General features: G+C 44.7%; 1 protein-coding gene across 25 annotated transcripts in view; it reads left to right on the forward strand.

The window, feature by feature from the left end:
• Positions 1-20,467, forward strand: part of RBFOX1 (RNA binding fox-1 homolog 1) — a 1,935,778-nt gene that overhangs the window by 1,801,674 nt on the left and 113,637 nt on the right. For all 25 annotated transcript variants that reach the window (XM_081132161.1, XM_081132157.1, XM_081132151.1 and 22 more), the window contains 2 exons: positions 11,022-11,165; positions 18,228-18,281. In XM_081132161.1, the coding sequence (XP_080988287.1) occupies positions 11,022-11,165; positions 18,228-18,281 (198 nt within the window). The remainder of the gene's footprint in view (positions 1-11,021; positions 11,166-18,227; positions 18,282-20,467) is intronic.

Here is a 20,467-nt window from a genome sequence, read left to right on the forward strand (position 1 = left end):
TCCTAGAACAAACCCCTTGGAGTGCTTGTCTCTTTGTTCCAAGGGTTTATATAAAGAAAGAAATAATTAGTAAGGAAAATCCAGGGATTTTCGCTGAGATCAGTTCCATCTTAAATTCATCACCAATTTTCTGTGCAACCGAATTACGCTCTCAGCAGTCTTCTTAGGCCTGGAAAATTAGCATAATGTGTAGATTTGCCATTTGGTTAAATTAAATCGTGCGTAATACGTTAGGGGGAAAAGATCTTTGAGTTAGGTGGATTTGAGGATTCACTACAAAATATTAGCATTTTTTTTCTTTTTGAATTGATATTTAAATTGGCTTTGATTTCTGAGTGGGATTAAAGAAAGCCAGGGGGCTAAGATGGGGTGTGCAGAAAGCTGCAAGAGAGTCACTCCAGGAATGAGAGTGGGGTCCAGCAAGAAGGGGGGGCTGCCGTATCATCCCAGTTTCATGCTCGCCCGAGCTAGCCGATGAGAAGGTTCATGTTCATGTCATTAAAGCAGGACGTAGTGGCAGAGGTCTTGGCAGAACCTGACACGTTCCTTAAATAAGTTGCGTGTGGGGATGTCGTTGGCATAGAGACTGGTGCCTGCTACTTATGTGGGACTTACAAAGGTGGAGGCGTGCTGGTGAAATCCGAAACAGCTGGATGAAAAAGAACTATCGTGGAGCATGTGTTAGGGCACCTGCCATCCACTCCCTAGGGTTCCCCTGGCTCTTGAAAGAACGTGAAGCCCAGAGGACGGGGCAGGAGCTCTAGGCCTGTCCAGGAAGCCTCATGCTGAAAGAGGGACCCCAGTCTAAAAGGAGAGCCGGGAGCATTGAGGACTTCCCTTGATGACATAGGTCTGGGCAACAATGGAAGGTGATGGGACAGCTGATCACTGCCCCGAGTAACCTATGCATGTGGACACCTCAGGCTGCTCGACACCTGCAGATGCCAACCAGGCACAAGAGCTCCAGGAGAATGAGAGAGAGAGAGCAAAGAGAGACACTGGCTTCTCACCACCGGGAAGCCTCTTATGTCACTGCCTCCTCAGTCCCTTTGTCCCTTCTCCCAACCCCCAGCCACAAAAGAACAAGGCCCAGAGGGGAAGAAGGAATATGGTCCTACCCGTGGACCTGTTCCCACAGACACTGAGAGGGCTGGAAAGGTAGGGGTGAAGAGGCAGGAAATGCCTCCTGGCCTCGCAGGTCCATCAGGATGCAGGTCTGCAGCACTAGGAAGACAGCTGGAATCTTACTCACTTCGGAAACATTAAAATGGTCCGGCCTGAGATCAGTTCCAGCTTAAATTCATCACCAATTTTCTGCAACCAAATTATGCTCAGCAGTTTTCTTAAGCCCAGAAAATCAGCATAATGTGTAGATTTTCCATTTGGTTAAATTAATTCCTGCATAATATGTTAGGGGGGGAATCTTTGAGCTAGGTGGATTTGAGGATTCACTACAAAATATCAACATTTTCTTTCATTTTGAATTGATGATTAAATTGGTATTGATCTGAACAAGAAGATGGGGTGCCTGCAAGAGTGGCCAGAAGACTATTGCATCTTTAGACGTCATAAAGGAATTAGACTCAGGAAATTACAAGTCCACACTCTCAACCATTCTGCCACACTGCCTGCCGTCTTCTAACTGAGCATCCTGAAGCAGCTCTTAGCCCCTCTGAAGCTCAGTTCTTTTATCATAAATGGGGACAAATAATAGAATCATCCTCTGAGTCACCAGGTGAAACATACTGCATGCAAAGGGCCTAACAGGGTGCTAATTGTTCAATTAATGTTTATTAAATGTTGATCATCAAAATAATTATGGGCCAGGAAGCGCACTTACCTGTAGTGACTCATTTGGGGTAGGTGTTCATAAAAGTATTTCTTTTTTTCTAGATGAAGAAAGTGGTAGAGCTGAAATTCCAACTCATAGAGTTTGGTTCCAAAGTCTATAAATATTTACTGTTATTTCCAATCCCTTATTCCTGGAACTAAAACCCAAACCTTTGAATGTGAAATAGAGAAAGAGCACTTTATAGAATCTTATGATTCTCCTCCCTGTTAAGCAGACACCAATCCCCAAAACTTGCCTGCTATATCCCCAGGGACTGATATATAGTAGCTGCTCAACAAATACATTTTGAATGACTGAATAAGAGAACATGTGGCTTCCAGCCCAGTGAAACCCCTGCCCCTCTCCTTAGTCCCAGGAGTTTGCAAGCCCTGCTTCAGTGACACTGCTGTGGGCTGACTGTTGTTGTTCCCTCCCCCAAACTCATGTGTTGAAGCCCTAACCCCAATGCGATGGTGTTTGGAGGTGGGGATCGGGTTAGGTAAGGTCACGAGGGCAGGCTCCTCACAATGGGATTAGCATCCTTATAAGAAGAAGAACCGAGAGAGCCCATTCTCCCTCCCCCCTGTGAGGGTTAGTGAGGAGGCAGCAAGGCAGAAAGTGAGCTCTCAGCAGGAACCGAATATGCAGACACCTTGATCTCACACATCTCAGCCTCAGAACAGTGCGAAATAAATGGCCTAAGCCGGGCGATCTGTTATATTTTGTTACAGCAGCCAGAGCAGACTAATACAGACACCTTGGCAGTTCGTCTCCTTTACTGATGTGTTAAACACTTGGCCCCTGCATGCTCGTCCTATATATTTAAAGGGTAAAAAAATAGCAAAGAATTTGTCAGCACTTCTCCGCCCGTCAGCCTCATTCCTGTCTGAGGAATCTCATCTTTGCAGCAGAGCATTGAATTCACTCGAGCTGAGGGAAATGGGATGTTTTTCTTAAATCTGTGTCACCTGCCTGTGGAGTCAGCCCCGCCGAGCTAGGAAGGAGGCATTAACGGCATCCGAAGCTGTGTGATTAACTTATTTGTCTGCCTACAGAGCTCCAGTGAAAAAGCACGAAGCTGAGAGAGTTGGGACGAGCCCCGTTTTGCAACGGGATTGCGAGCAAAGCCGAGACGTGGCTTTTAATTCGCAGTCCCGGGGCTTACCATTATTATTATTTTTCATGGAAAATAACTTTGCACAATCTTGCTCCATTTTAAATGGAGAATATGCAATATTGTCTAATGCAGGGTATGAAGTTGATTTAGTATGCATGATTTTCTCTGCTCCCCCCCGTCCCTTTCTTTGGTTCTTTGTACACATTCAATATAGTTACATTTTTGCTTAGAACATATATATTTTCCCCCTGAACTTTTCTCGATTGCTTTTTTATCAGGTTTACAAATCAAATCAAATAGGTATATTGCAGAGCTCTGTGATATTATTTTCTGAGCGTATAGTACAATGTATTGAATTATGCCAGTCCATGCTTTGCTCCAACTATTCTCTGCAGATTGAGAGAGAGGGGCTGTGGGCCCCGTAAATTCACTTGGCGCCTGGAATTACTGGCTAAATCAAGACCGCCATTCAGGCTGCAAGGAGAGACGGAGCAAGTGTTGGTTACACAAATCAATTTGGTCCAAAGTTCATCACAGTGGGTACTCGACCATCGCTCACATCATATTGTCAACTTAATCAAATAATGCCTCAAAGACACTCGCAGCTCTTCTCGCTGAGAAAATGGATGGGGGAGGGAGAGGCAGCTGGCTCTTCAAAAGCACACTTTTTATTTAACACTATTAAGAGGTTTGTGCACGGAGAGAATTAAGCCTGTAGGAGAGGGAAGATGCTGAATATTCAGTAGGCCGGCTGGGGGGAAACTGTGCCACATTAGCATCTCATCTCCGGTGCTGGGTTTTGATACCTGGGTGGCAGACTCGAGGATGCTCGTGGACAAAGCTGGACCCAGAGAGGTTTCCTGGAGTGCTGTGGGCAAGATTTACTGAGTGCCTACTCTGTGCCTCGGTAAAAGACTTCAAAAATATATTCAATAGGGTGTGTCTTTGGGATGGTTATATTCTAGTAAGACAGAGAGGCAAATAAACTGATTTTATTTTATTTTTTTAGTATATCTTTATGGATTTCAGAGAGAGGAAAGGAGAGGTAGAGGGAGAGATAGAAACATGAATGATGAGAGAGTCATTGATCGGCTGCAGCCTGCAACCTGGGCATGTGCCCTGACCGGGAATCGAACCCCAATCGCCTAGATCCTAGGTCGACATTCAACTGCTGAGCCATGCCCAGCTGGGCAAACTGATGATTTTAAAAAACATATGGTTAATCAGGGTTCAACAGAGGTGAACACAGGACTCTAGGAGCTCTAACGAGGCATCAGGATTGGTTACTTTATCGTTGGTTGATTGTAATAGGGCCCTATTCACAGAGCTCATTCTGTTTCTGTCCAGACCTGGAGCACGGATGGTTAGAGTGGCAGTGAATCTTTACTCCTCTATAAGAGTGCTTTGCACTTGCCTTCTAGAGCTGGGTTGTTTGGACCTTCCAGGGCATCTTCACCTTGACCCTGGGAGGCCATTGAGGGCTGAAAAGATTCTAGGACATGGAATTACATATCCTAGGTTCAACCCTGGCTCTGCCATCTTTTTGCTATGTGACTTTGGACAGATCACTTAACCTCTCTGAGTCTCAGCTTTCTGAATTGTTAAGGTGATTCTGTGGGACAAGGTATGAAAAACACCCAGCAAGATGCCTGGCTCACAGTAGGACCTCAGCACAATTCTATTTTAGATCCCCTATCCCAGACCCTTTAGGGGGTCCCACATTGGGCTTATAAGCGGTCAGTGGATGGTAATATTCAGCATCAAATGTTTCAACTCAGAAGAGGGGAAGGGCAAATGCCCTCCAGAGCAGTAATGCTCATCCAGGGGTCCATGGGTGTCTATGTATCCTTCAGGGAGTTTGTAAACTTCCTGAAATTCTATGTAAAATTCAGGCATATGTGCATTCTACCCCACCCCCAGGGAGCAGGTCCATCCATAACTTTCACAAAATCTTCAGTGTATCCATGAGCACAGAAGTAGGTTAAGAAATTTACCTACAGGCTGAAGAGAAATCCCACCAGTAACAATAATATCAAAAATAATGATGGCAACTGCCATGGTCGAACCAGCCTCATGACAGGCCTAGTCCTATGTATGTGCTGTGTATTTATCTTTAATTCTCACAATACTCACATTTATTTCATCATCATGTTTTTATTTTTATTTTTTTACTTAAAACTTAGGTACATAGAGTTGACTCCCAAATAATCATATCCCAAATTTTGAAGCCCCCCCCCCCCCCCATCACCACTGGCCAAGGGAAGACCTTACCTCTCTCTTTCCTTACTTTCTTCTATTTTAAACCCACTGTCCACTCCCATCCCCTGAGGACATGACACCACCACTATAAAGCAGCAAGGTCCAACAGAGCTTTCTGCGGTGATGGAAACCTTGCTCTGTACCTAGGCTTCCTAAGGAGGGCGTGCATTCACTGCCACAACAAATCACCACAATCTTAGTGACTCACGCAACACAAGTGTGTGACCTGACCGTTGTGGATGTCAGGGGTCTGGCCTGAGCCTCACCAGGCCAATTCCACCATGTCTTCAGGATTATATTTCTTCCTGCATGCTCTGGATAGGATCCCTTCCTTTGAATTCCATGGCTCCCAGAGGCCGTCCTAATTTTTTTGCCTCATGGTCCAGTGCCTCCAACTAGGAAGACAGCAGTGGCCGGTGAGCCTTTCTCAACAGCTACATCTCTCCCACTCTGGCTGCTGTTCTCCCCTCCTTCCACCTGTAAAGACTCGAGTGACTCCACTGGGCCCACTGCATGATGCCGGATCATCTCCCTATTTCAAATCAGTTGATTACCCACCTAAATTCTCTCTGCAACCTTAATCCCCCTTTGTCATGTAGAGTAGCCTATTCACAGGTTCCAGGGTTTAGGATGTTAACATTGCTAAAGGCCATTATTCTATGGGCCACAGGTTTCTTTTGAGCCCTTGACATATGGCTGGTGTGAATATTGGGTTTGATTCTACTTTAGTTTGAACACTGATACTTAATTCAGTTATTAGAAACCTTTTAAGTATATTTTGAAAATCTTGGATATTTAACTGTCAATTTTTCAGAGCCTAAACACAGGTCAGGTATTTCCAGTGAAAATGGAATGTCCATATTGAGGTGATGAGCCATAAGTGCAAGTTTTACCCAAGATTTCGAGGATTGGGTACAAAAAAATAAAAAATGATACAAAATACTGTTTGTACTGATTACATACTGAAATAATATTTTTGATAAATTAGATTAAAATAAATACATTCTTAAAATTAACTCATGTTCCTTTTTACTATTTTGAAGTATGGCTCCTAGAACATTGTATTTTAATTTTATATTTTATTTTTTCCTTTTTATTGAATTTACTGGGGTGACGCTTGTTAACAAAATTATACAGGTTTCAGGTGCACAATTCTACAACACGTCATCTGTACGCCGTATTGTGCATTTACCACCCCAAGTCAAGTCTCCATCTATCACCATTTATGCCCCTTATAGAAATTTTTAAATTGCATATGCGGCTCCCATTTTATTTTATTGGACGGGGCTGCTCTCAAGTGTCTCTCAAGTGTTGATCAACCATCCTTGAAAAGTAGCTAGTGCTGTGTTACGACTACATGTGTTTTTAATTTTCATCATGTAGGGGAGAAAAATCATTTTCCCTCTAGCCTTTTAGGTTCTTACATGAGATGTTCCCTGCCCCCAGCAAGAAGAGAAAAACAACAGAAGTTTGCTAACATGTATACCTCCTACATACATGGGAGATACCCAGGAAAACTAAGTAAATCCTGAAAATCACCCAAGCCCCAACCTTAAATGCAATCTCCAGCTAAAGACAAAAGATGATTTGGGGCGGGCACTTACGGGAGGTTACGGGAAAGCAGACTTAACAAGGGTAATGTTGTTCTGCAGACTTAAGTCAGGCCTTCTCCACTGATAAGAGTTTGTGATTTAGGGTCATGTTCTCTTCTGGCCCAGGAAGACACCCTTACAGATAAAGATTTCCCTGATAGATGTAAATGTCCCTCACAAAAGGCACTTTGACTTTGTTTTCAGAGCTTCTCCTGTGTCTGCTGTTTCTCAAAAATAATCAGCTCAAGACAGTCCTTATGCCAAAGGGGTGTGTTTTGGGGTAGCTTAATTTGCTTTTTATCATCAAATATAATTTGATACAATTCTTGTTTTATTTCTAATCATTCCCCTCCCACACACACACAACACTGTGCTTCCACATCTCTGATTTCTCTCAGAATTCTAATTCCTGCTGATAGCTTGACCACGTTTTCTCATCCATCCTTGTGACGGTCACCTACAGTGCGACCAGGAACTTGGAACCACACACAGCCCCGTGATGGAAATCTTGTATCCTTGCTCACAGCCTTGGAAACTGAAGCTCAGAAAGGTTTAGGGAGCCGGGCTAGCACGTGATGGAATTGGAGTTTAACTCCGAGATGTCCAGATGCAAAATTCCTCACCCCTCTCCACTCCCGGACACCCGGGCACCCTCGGGAGGTGGAGATGGCAGGCAGGCGAGCTGGGCACGTCTACACGGGCCTGGAGAAAGGCCGCCGCGGGGCGGGGCCGGAGCCTGGCAGGAGCACACTCCTCCACGACCATGCGGATTCTCTCCAACAGTCATCCCAGGATTGGTCGATATCAAAATCCAATTTCACCAGGATTAGCCTTGGGATGCTCAGAGCTATTCATTGAATTAGGAACGATTATAGCAGAGGGAGCCCCGCGGTTCTTTATTAAGGTCTTTGTGGAAGCACTAAGTGATCTGCGGGAGATTAAAGCACCAGTGGTGTTTTCTTAACATTTATAACCTACGCCGATATCTGGGGAGTTTGTTTATTAGGAAAAATTCTGTGGCACACATCCTGCCTCCTAATAGGGCCTTTGAACTGGGCCGGAGCACAAACTGGCTTTGCCATCCTGATGAGCCTGTTTGGGAAACTCCCCCATGTGCTGCCTGGAGGCCCACCTCTGGAGGTTCATGGACTTTCCATCCATGTGGGGTCCTGTGGCCTCTCCTGCGTGGTGGGGAGACTGCATCTCAGAGCCTTCCGCATCCCTGGGCCTGTGAAATAAGGAACACAGGCTGATGGTTATTGATACTAATAATAGCAATAACAATAATGCCCCCTGTTGTGCATAGGACTTAACTGTCCCAAAGCCTTTGGTGCCATTACCCCACGTCAAAGGGCCCAGGACAGATATAAACTTATTTTACAAATATGCAAATGAAGGCCCAGAGACGTGAAGTTAGCAGTCCTGCAGCTCAGCCATAGCAAAACCAAGCGTATTACTTACACCTCAGATATTTACGTGAGAACTTACCGTGCATTCTAGGTCAGCAGATTCAACGGGCGAAATCTCCCTCCTTCCTTCCCTCCTGCACCAGGAGACGTTTGAACCTCAGAAGATATTTTTAGTTGCTCCAGCTCAGGGGTGTAGCACTGGCGCCTAGTGGATGGAGGGCAGGGGTGTTTCTGAGATCCTCCCGTGCACAGGACAGCCCCCCATCAAAGAGTCAGCCAGCCCCCAACGTCAACATTTCTGTCCCCGAGAAACTGCTCTTGAGGGCGAGGGCAAAACAGTGGATGCTTCCACAGTCCCTACTCACCTGCAGCTTATATTCTGGTGGGGAAGGCAGACACTACACATTCACAGAAGCATGTAACACAAAGGTAAGAAGTAGGATGTGCTGTGTCAAAAAATCAACGGGCAAGGAGAGCAGAGGTGCTGATGCAGCTGGTTTAGATAATGGGACCAGTGATGACCTCTAATGGGTGATGTCTGGGCAGAGAACCTGGCCTCTGACCTTCTGATCTCCCAAACCTGCTTATGAGGAGCATTTCCAATTCAACTGGGTCCCACTCCAGAGCCAAGTGACTTTTAAAAATCGGACATGGGTCAATCGAGAGTTCTTCCTTCAGCAGTGAATTTTCACTGAGCCTGGACATGCACCAGCCTTGGAGGAGGCACCTATAAACCGGATGGTCCCTGCCTTTCAGAAATATACATTCTACGTGTTTGGTCCCCTGAACAAGTTTCTTAGCTTTTTCATATTATTTTATTTTTGTTTTTAGAAAGTCACTCTGTGTCTTTACCATAAAATCCAACAAGCTTCTTAGGGATACTGCAATGGCTCGGCCCATCTGTGTGATGGACAGTGCTGGGCTCAGGGAACCTGCAGACAAGTCCTTGTCCTTAGAGAGTGCCGATGGCTTTGGGAGGCCAGTGGGGGGCTTCTCAGCCCAGCATCTTGCATCCAGAGGCAGGGGGTGGAAAGGCAGCCTGCAAACCTGGGCTGGTGAAGGGAAGACTCAAGTCTCCTGTCTATTTTGGGAACTCATTAAAGTGACCAGTGTGACAGATGGGAGCCTGGGGCAGCTCTGGCAGGAATGGATATTCTCCTCTGTACCGGACCTGGTTTGAGGCCAACCCTTTAGATGGCCTCATGCAGCCTGATGGGGTATGAAGTGCATTCACTCCTGGTAACAGCTACTCACTCCACATCCACTTGGGGTTTGTTTATGGGGGACTAGTGGGTTTAATGGTGGCTTTAAAAAAATACGTCCATGTCCTGGTTTAATAGTGGCTTTAAAAAAATATGTCCATGTCCTGACCTTCACAAACCTGCGAATGTGACCTTATTTGGAAAAGGGGTATTTGAAGATGTGATTAAGGATCCCGAGACAAGACCATTCTAGATTTAGGGGGAGCTCTAAACCCATCGACTACTGTCCATATAAGAAGAAAAAGGCAGAGGGAGATTTGAGCCTCAGACGCAGATGGGGAAGAAGGCCATGTGACCATGAAGATGGACATTAGAGAGATGCAGTCCAGAGGCCACCAGAAGCAGGAAGAGAGGAAGGATTCTCTCCTCGAGCCTAGGGAGGGGACGTGGCCCTGGAGGCAGCTTCTTTGTAGACTTCTGGCCCCCAGAGCTTGAGAAAATAAATATCTTGCATGAAGCCGCCGAGTGCGTGGTGATTTTTAGGAGACTAATTTTAGAGGGTCATGAAGCACAGGCATGTTCTGAATCTGTAGCTCGCACCCCAATAGACTCAACGTGAGGGTCAGCAGGGATCCCTTCCCTGGGTCTCAGCCTGAGACATGCTGGAGGCTGTGCAGGAGCTGTTTTGTTCACTTCCTATTGCATTAGGTCCTCTCTGCAATCTAGTCCTCTGTGTTAAATCCCACTGCATAACCAGACATGCTCAGTCTGGGGGGGGGGGCGGGGGGGGGAGAAATTCTATTGTTCTCTCTCAACCTCTCCATTGTCTGAACACTTTAAAAAATTTTTTTACATTTTTAAAAATTACTTTTAACACACAGGTATTCCTACATAGCAATTTATGAGCATTTGTATGTATGTGCATGCTACAAAATAATTAATTGGGCGCTATATGTTTTTATCAAAGGAAACAACACAAAGATTTCTCCAAAGTCGTGTTGGACTAAAGATGATTCATTTTAATTTTCACATGAGCGGCATAATGCTATTAATCATTTAATATGTTTAATCATAACCTCTGTAATTCCTAATTCGGTTTACTAAGCTGAAACATCCAGCAGTTACGCACAAATCCAAATCCAAGTTTCCTTCTTGGTGCGAAGGTATACGGGAAGGAGCTCCTTGCAATTTGCGTTTGAACAGCAACTTCCAGTAGGAGGGAAAAAGCAGATGAAAGTTGCAGTCTCAGCTGCTGCTTCTGCAGACTTAAGAATACCAAGACCCCTGACCCCCCCCCCCTCCCCAGAAGGGAGAATCCCATGGTTCAAGGTCCTTTGCATCTCCTGGACATGCAACCAAATCTCACTGCCAGCAGAGAAAACGCAGCTCCTGTTCTTTCTGTTTGCGTATCAATATGTGTCCTCGATGATCGCTGGAAGGTGGCGGGGCGGGTCGCTCCCTCGTGCATGCTTTCGTTTATTCATACACTTGTCATCCGTTCCCCCGTCTAGTCGGTGGGTCAGCCAGTGGTCAAACAGGCTTTGTCATGTGTGCACCGAGCTCCTGTGCGGACCCACTCAGAGCCTCTCTGCTTTGCTCCCATTCTTTTAGCAGACAGATGACGCAGCGCCGACGGATGGCCAGCCCCAGACACAACCTTCTGAAAACACAGAAAACAAGTCGCAGCCCAAGCGGCTGCACGTCTCCAACATCCCCTTTCGGTTCCGGGATCCCGACCTCCGACAAATGTTTGGTGTAAGTACTGCCCTTGTTCTCTGCGGTGCTGCTCTGGGCCCCAGAGCCCTTCCGTCCATGTAAGTTCTTGACATTTATGATTTGAGGGGGAGATGCTTAAACAGGGGGAAGGCGGGGATTTTACGTCCTGTTTTGTGGCTATAGGGTGGTTAGGATCTGTGTATGACTTTAGCATAAATTTCTTTGCATGTCCACCGTGTTTCCATTTTGCCAAATGGTCTCCTTCTAATTAGTCACTTGAATATCAAGTGGAAAATTAACTCCCAGATAATACACTGTTGAAACAAGCCTATTGGCGATCCCAAATTGAGGGGCCTGGACCCCATGTCATGGCTAAAATAAACATTGTGTCTCAATTTGGTTCTCTCTATGGCGGTTGCCACATCACCGGGACACACTCAAGCACGTCTTACTCTTCCCAGGCACTGTGCGTTTAGGCGTCTGATGCAGCTGTAGAGAATTAGTTCTGCCTAAAGCTTCGTGAAAAGAGAAAACAAAGCAAAAGCTAGAGGGTTCTAAGTCTGACCTACACCCTGCGGTATGCATTCTCCTGGAATCGGCGATGAGGGTTCAGAGGTCCCTATGTCGTTTGCAAGAAATGACAGCCTCGCCCAGGCACCGTGGCGAAACGCAGAGACAGGCAGAAGCCACCACCAACCCAGAGAAAAGAAATGATAGGGTTGCTTCCTCATGGGACATCATGACCCAGACAATATTTCTGGACAGTATGTACACTGTCCACCTCGGGGAGGGATGAGCTTGCCATTTCTTCGGGTTCATTTTCACCGAGGGACAAAGCTGTGATGGGCTTGGATATTACGCACGTTTGCAGGTGTAGTCGGTCTGTCCAGGACAGCCCAGCAACCGTGGGAGTATCTACGGATTCAACAAACAGAACTATGTTCTTAATATTTGACTGAGAGTAGAGGTTGGCTGCAGGAGAGTCTTCTTCTAAGAGCTTTTGGATGGATACAGATATGACAGAAGGAGTAAGGAAAAGCCCAACTTTCGTGTCCAGTTCTGGGCAGAGTAGGTCTCAGTCCCCATGCGAGAAGGGAGCGCTGGCTCGTTGCCCTGCGACTGGGGGGTTAGCGCGCTCCTTTTATTTCCTTAACATGCCTGATGTTTATCAAGGGTGCATCTGACACAGAAGCAGAACAAACGTCCTCATATTTAAGATACCCGGACTTGAATCCTGACATTTCAGAGGAAAAGGTCAGCTTCTGCACTTTCATCTCTCTCATTTGGTAATAACCTTGAGTTGAGCCCTCTAACTGTTGCAGAGCAGAGGTACCCTCGGGCACTTTCAGGTCAAAGATGACTTTGAAAAGTGCAGAGCATTGGAAGTTAAAGTGGAGGTTAAGTATGTGTGGAGCGGTGGGACCAGATTTGAGTGATGGGAAGCCTGAGGAATTGGATTCCTTTTGCCATATCAGGTTAGGAAGCCGTCTTACTCTTCAGTCCGTCTTGACACAGCAAGTGTCACTGGGGTGGTGGCTTTGAATTTGGTCCTCTGGATGACCATCTGGTGCTCTTTTATGGTGTCACTCATTGTAGCACACCCTAATTCCCACCCCTGAGGGTGCTTTTTACGCCTTGGTCTTCTGGGTTATCTTGAAAGTTACTGGAGAGCTACATTGCTAAGTTGGAGAGGCATTCAAAATATTCATAGCTAGTCTGGCTGGTGTGGCTCAGTGGTTGAACATTGACCTATGAACCAGGAGGTCATGGTTTGATTCCTAGTCAGGGCGCATGCCCAGGTTTTAGGCTCGGTCCCCAGGAGGGAGCGTGCAGGAGGCAGCCAATCGATGACTATCATTATTGATGTTTCTCTCTCTCTCCTCTCTCTGAAATCAATAAAAACATATTTTAAAAAATATTCACAGCTAGAACTCCCAGAGAAGTGATCCTGGGTGCCTTAATATGTGAGCCTCTCTACTCTTACAGGAGCAGGGCAGGTGGCACAGAGCAAAGTCTTGCCAAAAGATCAGTCATACTATCAGATGTCAAACTTTGATCAAAATCTACCGGTTTCACAGCCACTTTTTGTAAAAGTCAAAATTGTCAAGCAACTGACAAGATGTCGACTTGATAAGATGATAGATACACTTACTATTTGTGCATTAAGAAAACACAGCATGCATTCAGTAATACTAAAATTGATTTTGTTTATCACAAACAGCATCTGTGTCCATTAGAAAAGCATGCAAGTTTTTTATAGGTTTCATCCATAAAAATTATTGGGCACATATGGATTCCTGGTCTCTGCAATAACTCTGAGGCCTCCTTGGCTTGTAGCCATCATTTTGAAGAAATGTAATTTTAACACTAAAAAAAAAATCTATTCTTCCTGGCCAAACATTGGTGGTAACAAGCTGATTCCTGCCATATGATACATTAAGTGGCATGAATCACATTGAAAGGTACCCCTAAACATGCTGACTGGCTGCCCACACCCCACTTAAGAGACTTAAGCATGAGGCTATCTTCTCTCCTTTTGGTGGCATATTTTGCTTTTGTCCCTTTACTTTGGCAGAAGCTACAATGACCGTGATGATGTTGAAAAACCCTCACAAAGACCTCCGTGCTTTTCTCCTTTGTCTCTTTTCTTAAATATGGCTGAGGAATTTCAAACTTAAAACACAAGACAAAAAAGCAGCCTCCTTTCTCAAACTGCCTAAAACCTGGCAGTGTTCATACAACTTCTGTAGCCACTAATAATTCAATCAGGAAGTTTGCAACCTCTGGGGGCCTAGTGGTTACCACAGTGCCTCACATTTTACTTTTTGTTTGTGGCTCCAGGACCTCTTCGTTGCCATTCTGGTTACCTTTTCTTCCACGTGCACTTCATATTCTTTGCTTTCTCTCCTCTTTGGAGACATTCATTTCTGTGTTTGTCATGGACTCTTCTAGCTTATTATAGATTTCCTTTATTATTTCTTTTAAAACGCATCATCCCTTGGTCAAGCAGTTATGTAGCCACAATATCCAAAGTAGAAGTCTTTTTAAAGCACCAGTTGGGGTGAGAGTGGATGGATCTAACATGTGATCAGGGCATCTGTTCTAGATATTTCACTGGAAGGAATGTTGGTCCTGGCCTGGCTACTTGGATCATTCATGAGCCTGTACTTCCTTTACATTGAGTTCTTGATGATCCCATTAAAGGGATGTATGGATTTCCACCAGATTAATTATAATATCTTGCTTCTGAACACGAAGCTTAATTTAACCTAAAATTCAAAATTTAAGCATTTCTGGGTTTGGGAAGAGAGAGGTGGTTATAATTTATCCAGACCACTAACAACACATTCCATTGTAGAATTATTTTCAGAAACAGCTGCTCATGGAGTTCAGGTTTCAAATTTGCGCAGCACCCTTCCTGTCACGGCCTTGCTTTTGTTATTAAAATACAGACTCACTGGGTATGTGTGTGATCCACTGAAGTCTCTCTTGATGGTCACCCAGAAACCAGACCACATGACTTTCAGAACATGCAAAAGAAGCTTTCGTAGTAATAAAATAGAGAGTTAGAGATGGCTGCACCCTCAGTGTTAATGCCGGAGTTCCATCCGCTGTGATGCTATAAGCAGCAAAGCCATTTGTTTGGACGTGGCACGGTGCCTCCTGTGTCTGCATTCTGAACATGCAGCTGACCTCAGGAAAACTCAGGTGATGCCTTTTCTTAGCCTCCCTGTACACTCTTTGAACTAACCTTCACTTTCATGTTTCAGGCTGAATCCATTGAACATCTTGCACAGTTTTTTCAGAGAAATATTATTTGATCTGAGAATGTCTACAAATGCCTGGTACATATTTGCCCATGTGCCTGCCTGTGAGCTCCCGGGTTTCGCTCTCGGTGCAGCCGCTGAGACACCCTCGCGTGGATCCCGAGGCGCTGCTGAACGCAGCTGAACATTGGTGTTGAGCAAACAAATGCTAGTTCTGTCTGCGAATGAGTCGTGTCTATTTAAACTGAAAATGTGCCAGCTGTGTTTACATCATTAGTACCAAACTTCCCAATTAAACTGTTGATACTATAAATATAGTACACAACTGTCTCAGGAATGGGGCTGACATCAGCATTCTTCTTAAGGCTTGTTTCCTTGGCTCTGAGAATCATCAGCCCCATGGCAGCCGCCAAAGAGGCAAACGTTTGAGACCATTTGGGGGCATATGGTGTCATCGTTTAATTTAGGGAAAGACACATGCTGAGATTACTCTTTGGTTGGTTCTTTCTCAACCGGATCTTATTTTAAAGGAAGTGTTTTTATGTTGGCTGCTTAGGGAATGTTCCATAGATGACATTTGCTTCATGGCTTTGGAAGAAGTCCTTTTCGAGCTTCTCAATCCATAAATGTGTGTGTTTTCAGGCTCTTATGCCTGAAATACACATGATGGCATCTGTGTGGACTGACTTTTCTAAGGTTACATCAAAATTACTGCTTCCAAGTAGTTCACCAAGCTGGAGGGTTTTTTACTGTGAAATTTAGCTCACCTTTCAATGGCAAACCCTTCATTGCCCAAATCTGAAAGTTTTCTTTCTCTGTTTTTAATGATTTTTCTCTGCCCAAATCTAGGGCACTGAGAATGCTCTGCAGCCAAGTATTCTCTTGACCAAAAGACCATTTGAGTGTCTAAAAATTACAGGGTGAGCTAGCTGCATGTTTCTTGGTATTTCCATTATATGGGAAGACCTCATTTTATTGCACTTCACTATGTTGTGCTTTGCAGATAGGGCATTTTTCTACAAATTGAAAATAAGACCCTCCACCAGCAAAAAGATTACGACTCGCAGAAGGCTCAGATGATGGTTAGCACTATTTAGCCAATAAAGTATTTTTAATTAAGATATGTATATTTCTTAGACATAATGCTATTACACACTCAACAGACTACAGTATAGTGTAAACATGTTTCATATGCATTGGGAAACACAAAAATCATGTGACCAGCATTATCACAAGATCATTGCTTTATTGCCCTGGCCTGGAACTGAACCCGAGGAGTGCCTGTCCATGTAGCATCCTTCCAGCTCCCCTTTTAGGTGACCCTTGTCTTCTTGATTCCTGCCTGTCCTTCTCATTCTTTGGGAAGTAGAGAAGCACTTTTGTTCCTCAAGAAAAATCCAACTCTGTGACCCCCCAGCTGGGAACATATCCTGGGCAATGGACACGTTTCAGTGGCACAGGGTGACATAGCTTTGGGTTTCCTTTTCTCATAGTCAGAACTACTTTCATTTCAAGGTTTTGAGCTATTTATATCCAACTACTGTATGCATATGTTTTTCTGTCTTTCCAAGTAAGATAGAATGACTTATATGTTTCAGTGGATAGCCTCTGTTTGCTCCAAATAATTTTGTTTTTCTTGAGTCTTAGCAGAACCCCCTGGACACTCACTCTCAGGGCCCCCGAGCGTTCTAGGACTGATGCTCGGCGGGCGGGCAAGTTGCCCTCAGTAATCTGTGTTCAGATTGTCCCTTCTCTGTCTCACCCCTCCCTCCCTCCCAGCCACTCTGTCGTCTGTGACATAGAGGCTACTTACTCCATGCTCTCCACGCAGGGGAGAGAGGCAGAATACAGTCTCCTAGAGTAATAAAGGATGCAATGAAAATCCAGGCTGCAGAAGCCAATGGAACAATCTGAAAGCTCAAAATTAAGGAGAAGGAAGGTGGAAGCATTACTTTATGTTACCCTGTTTACTTTTTAATCACTACCGTGAACATTTGCTCTCATTCTGCATGTAAAATTGCCATCTTATTTTGCCCTGGGCCATGCCGCCTACGTTTATGCCACCCTCTCCCACCTGCCCTCAAAATCGCCCACTCGACTTCATGTGACTGAAGAAAACCGACAGGATTCCAGGGTCAAGGAGATGGATTTGGGTTAGCAGATGCTTCTGGTTTCAGGGTGCGCACCTCTCTTCTTTTTTAAAGTGTGAATCAGGGATTGCTTGATATCCTTTCTCAGGAGGATACCAGATTTAGCAGATACGATAGTTGAATTTGAATTTTAGATAACAAGTATTTTATAAAGTATAGGTGTGTCCCCGGTATTGTCATTTTCAGAGTATAATTACTCTTAAAAATTTGAAATTTAGCCCGGCTGGGGCGTGGCTCAGCGGTTGAGTGTCGACCTGGGATCCAGGCGATCGGGGTTCGATTCCAGGTCAGGGCACATGCCCGGGTTGCGGGCTGCAGCTGATCAATGACTCTCTCATCACTGAGGTTTCTATCGCTCTCTCCCCCTCTCCTTTCCTCTCTCTGAAATCAATAAAGATATATTTTTAAAAAAAATTTGAAATTTAAATCTAACTAGGCATCTGTATTAACCATGACTGTCCCATTTATTTGTCATCTGAAACTGTGTTCCTAGACTGGACTATGTGGAGTCACCTTCCCTTTTTATGGAAGGCATTCGTTCTAATTGTCTGAAATCTGTTTGTTTGACAACACCGAGAATCATCTGGAGAGAAGCACATCTCAGCCAGTGGACTAGTCACAACTGTGCCGATGTCTCGGTTCTGATGGGCGCTTGGATAGTGGAGCTCGCTTTTCTCTCTTTGTACTTTACTTCTCTCACTTGGCCTGGCTGTTTCTAGCTTTTATCGGGGCTGGAGGCCGAAATCCTCAACCTCATATTCTATTTGGACATTTTACTACCCAAATCCCACTCCATCGAGGGTTTTCCAGCAGTGATTAGTGGAGCAGCCGAGGAGGGTCAGCAGCTGCCTTAGCCATTGCTAATCTTTGCTGCTCAGTGCCTGGGAAAGCAATGCTGCAGACATAAAGGGAGGAAAATAAAATTCCCCTCCTACCTGTCGTGTTCCAGGCCCCTACTACGAAATCTCACTCAGTGGGGTATGGCATAATATGGAAATTACATGTGTAGTTGTTTTTTTTCTCTTGGTTCAAGTGCATTGCTTAATGATAGAATGAAATAAAATGTATACCCTTGTATATTAAAAGAAAAAAAGGATTCTGGCTCAGGGTACCATTCCCAATGTGCATAATATGATTTACTCCATTTCTCTCCTTGCTTATAAAATATTTCTGTTTCTTTGCAGCAATTTGGTAAAATCTTAGATGTTGAAATTATTTTTAATGAGCGAGGCTCAAAGGTAAGCAATTTAATTCACTTTAGAATTGTTTAGCTTATTTTAAAACGCTTGTGATGAATGATGGGAAACAACTGCACTGTTTTAATCAGCACATTGTGAAAATACTCTTCAGGGGGATTCCCTTAGAGACCACTCCAAGTTTCCCAAATGGTGGGAAATACATTGGGTTCAATTTAAAATATATAAGGGGCTAATTTAGAATTGCTGCTTCATATCTATCCATCTATCTATTTATATATCAAGTTTCCAAGGGAAAATTACCCATGCTTAAAAAAATAATGCTGTCGCTACATTTTTGTTTTTCAGTGATAATTATGTTCTTTATATTAAAAAGTGAGTTGATAGTCTCATGCGCAGGTAAATATGTGATTATTCTGTATTAACAAAGTGCAGTTCTTTTCCTGGGTTGTAGGGGACAAACTTTCATATACGCCAACCTTTTGAAGACAGTTTTATTCATTAGTATGTCTACCGATTCACATTTTGCGATTTGCCCCTGCTTTCATTCTGTTTTTTCTGAGGAAACCAAATTTTAGGTTGATTTTCCTAGAGCACACAGCATTAGTAAAAATCGGTGGTTACATAGAGAGGATCTGGCACTTTCAAAATGGAAATATGCTGGGAGAAAACAATAAAGGTGAGACCCTTCCAAGGCATCGTCTGTATCAGTGGTCACCTAAGTGTGGTCCCCAGGCTGGCAGCATCAGCATCACCTAGGAGCTGATTAGAAATGAAATTCTCAGGGTCCCAACCAGATCTAGTGAATCAGAAACTCTGAAATTGGGGCCCAGCCCGCTGCGTTTTAACAAACCTTCCAGGCCTATTATGAAAGCTCTGAGCATTGTGTGTTCCTGTTCTAGGCAAATGCCAACGCTTCCTCTGCACGCCCAGCGCCCCTCTGCCCACGGGTGTTCTGCGGCTGCTAAAGTGTCCTCCCCCCACCCGCACCCGCAGGAAACTCAGGCACCCCGACAGGATCCCCTTAGGAAACGGTGCGCTCGGCATAGCAGCGGATGCTGAGTGATAACAGGGGAAGGTGCCATAAGAGGCCTCGCAGCGACCTCAGCAGCCACATGGGGAACTCTCGGTGACAGTGCCCGTTTCCAGAGCACACCTCCAGGTTGTCAGGGGGTTTAAGCTCCTTTCCTGCCTCCTCGGACTCTGAAAGAGGATGTTAAGAGAAAGTGCTTACCAGACACAGAGGATACTGTTTAGCCCCATTACGCTCCTTACACGGGCGTTTTGGGACAAGTCAGCATCCAGAAGGGCTACTAGGAACAACTGGTTTTATCTAAGGTGGCAAGTGCCAGCCTCTTGGGTATAGTAACCACGTCTTCCCCAAGAAGCAAACATTTGAATTTATTATTTCTTGGACAGTCTGTACCCCTCGCTCCTAAGTAGATTTAGTATTAACTGAGTAGGATAATGCTGATTGCATTGAGGGAAGAAACTTCCAGTGTTTTCTTCCGGCCCAAATGATGTTGTGATATTCCAGATGAGTACAATAAACCCGTCCGTTATGGTCCCTATCGGGGCCTGCTAGTTCTGCTGGTTCAGGGACCTTATCACTGTAATTTCCTATCTTTTACAGTCATTCTTGTAATATGTCAGCAGTCTGACCTCTAGGCTGGGGGACAGAGAAGCTCACTCTCTTTCTGCTCCTCGTATGAAAGGCATTTCTTCCCCTGCAAAGCCAAGTGCACAAAGGGAAATTGTACCCAGGCTAATCCCTTCTACCCAGGCCTGCAGGGCTCTGGGCAGAGTTATAGGAGAGGACCCAAAATGTTGGCCAACGTTCTTCTAACCTGACTCGGTGGCTCCGCTATTTTAAAGGTTTTTTTTAAAATGTTCGATTTAATTTATATTTTGTTTTGTAACTTTTGCCAGTTGGAGAAAGCTATTTAATTCCTTTCGAGAGCTGTTTTGGGACATTAGAAGAATATCATTTGCTATTTTGAAAGTACAATGGCGGTGCTATTTTTAAGACTCCTTCCGTCATCCCCATGATTAGCCTGCCTCTGGGGCTTTTGGAATAAGACCACTTAAGTTTGCCTCATCCAGAGACTGACTTTGTGAAGCTGCTTTTTTTTTCTTTTTTGTTAATTTGGAAACATCAAAAATAGCCTCACTCTCTCTGTTGGGCTGCTCCCTCTCAGGGAACAGGTCTGGTCTGGCAGGTGTTGGGA

Source organism: Miniopterus schreibersii, assembly GCF_964146895.1.
Source record: "Miniopterus schreibersii genome assembly, chromosome: 3".
Classification (NCBI taxonomy): domain Eukaryota; kingdom Metazoa; phylum Chordata; class Mammalia; order Chiroptera; family Miniopteridae; genus Miniopterus; species Miniopterus schreibersii.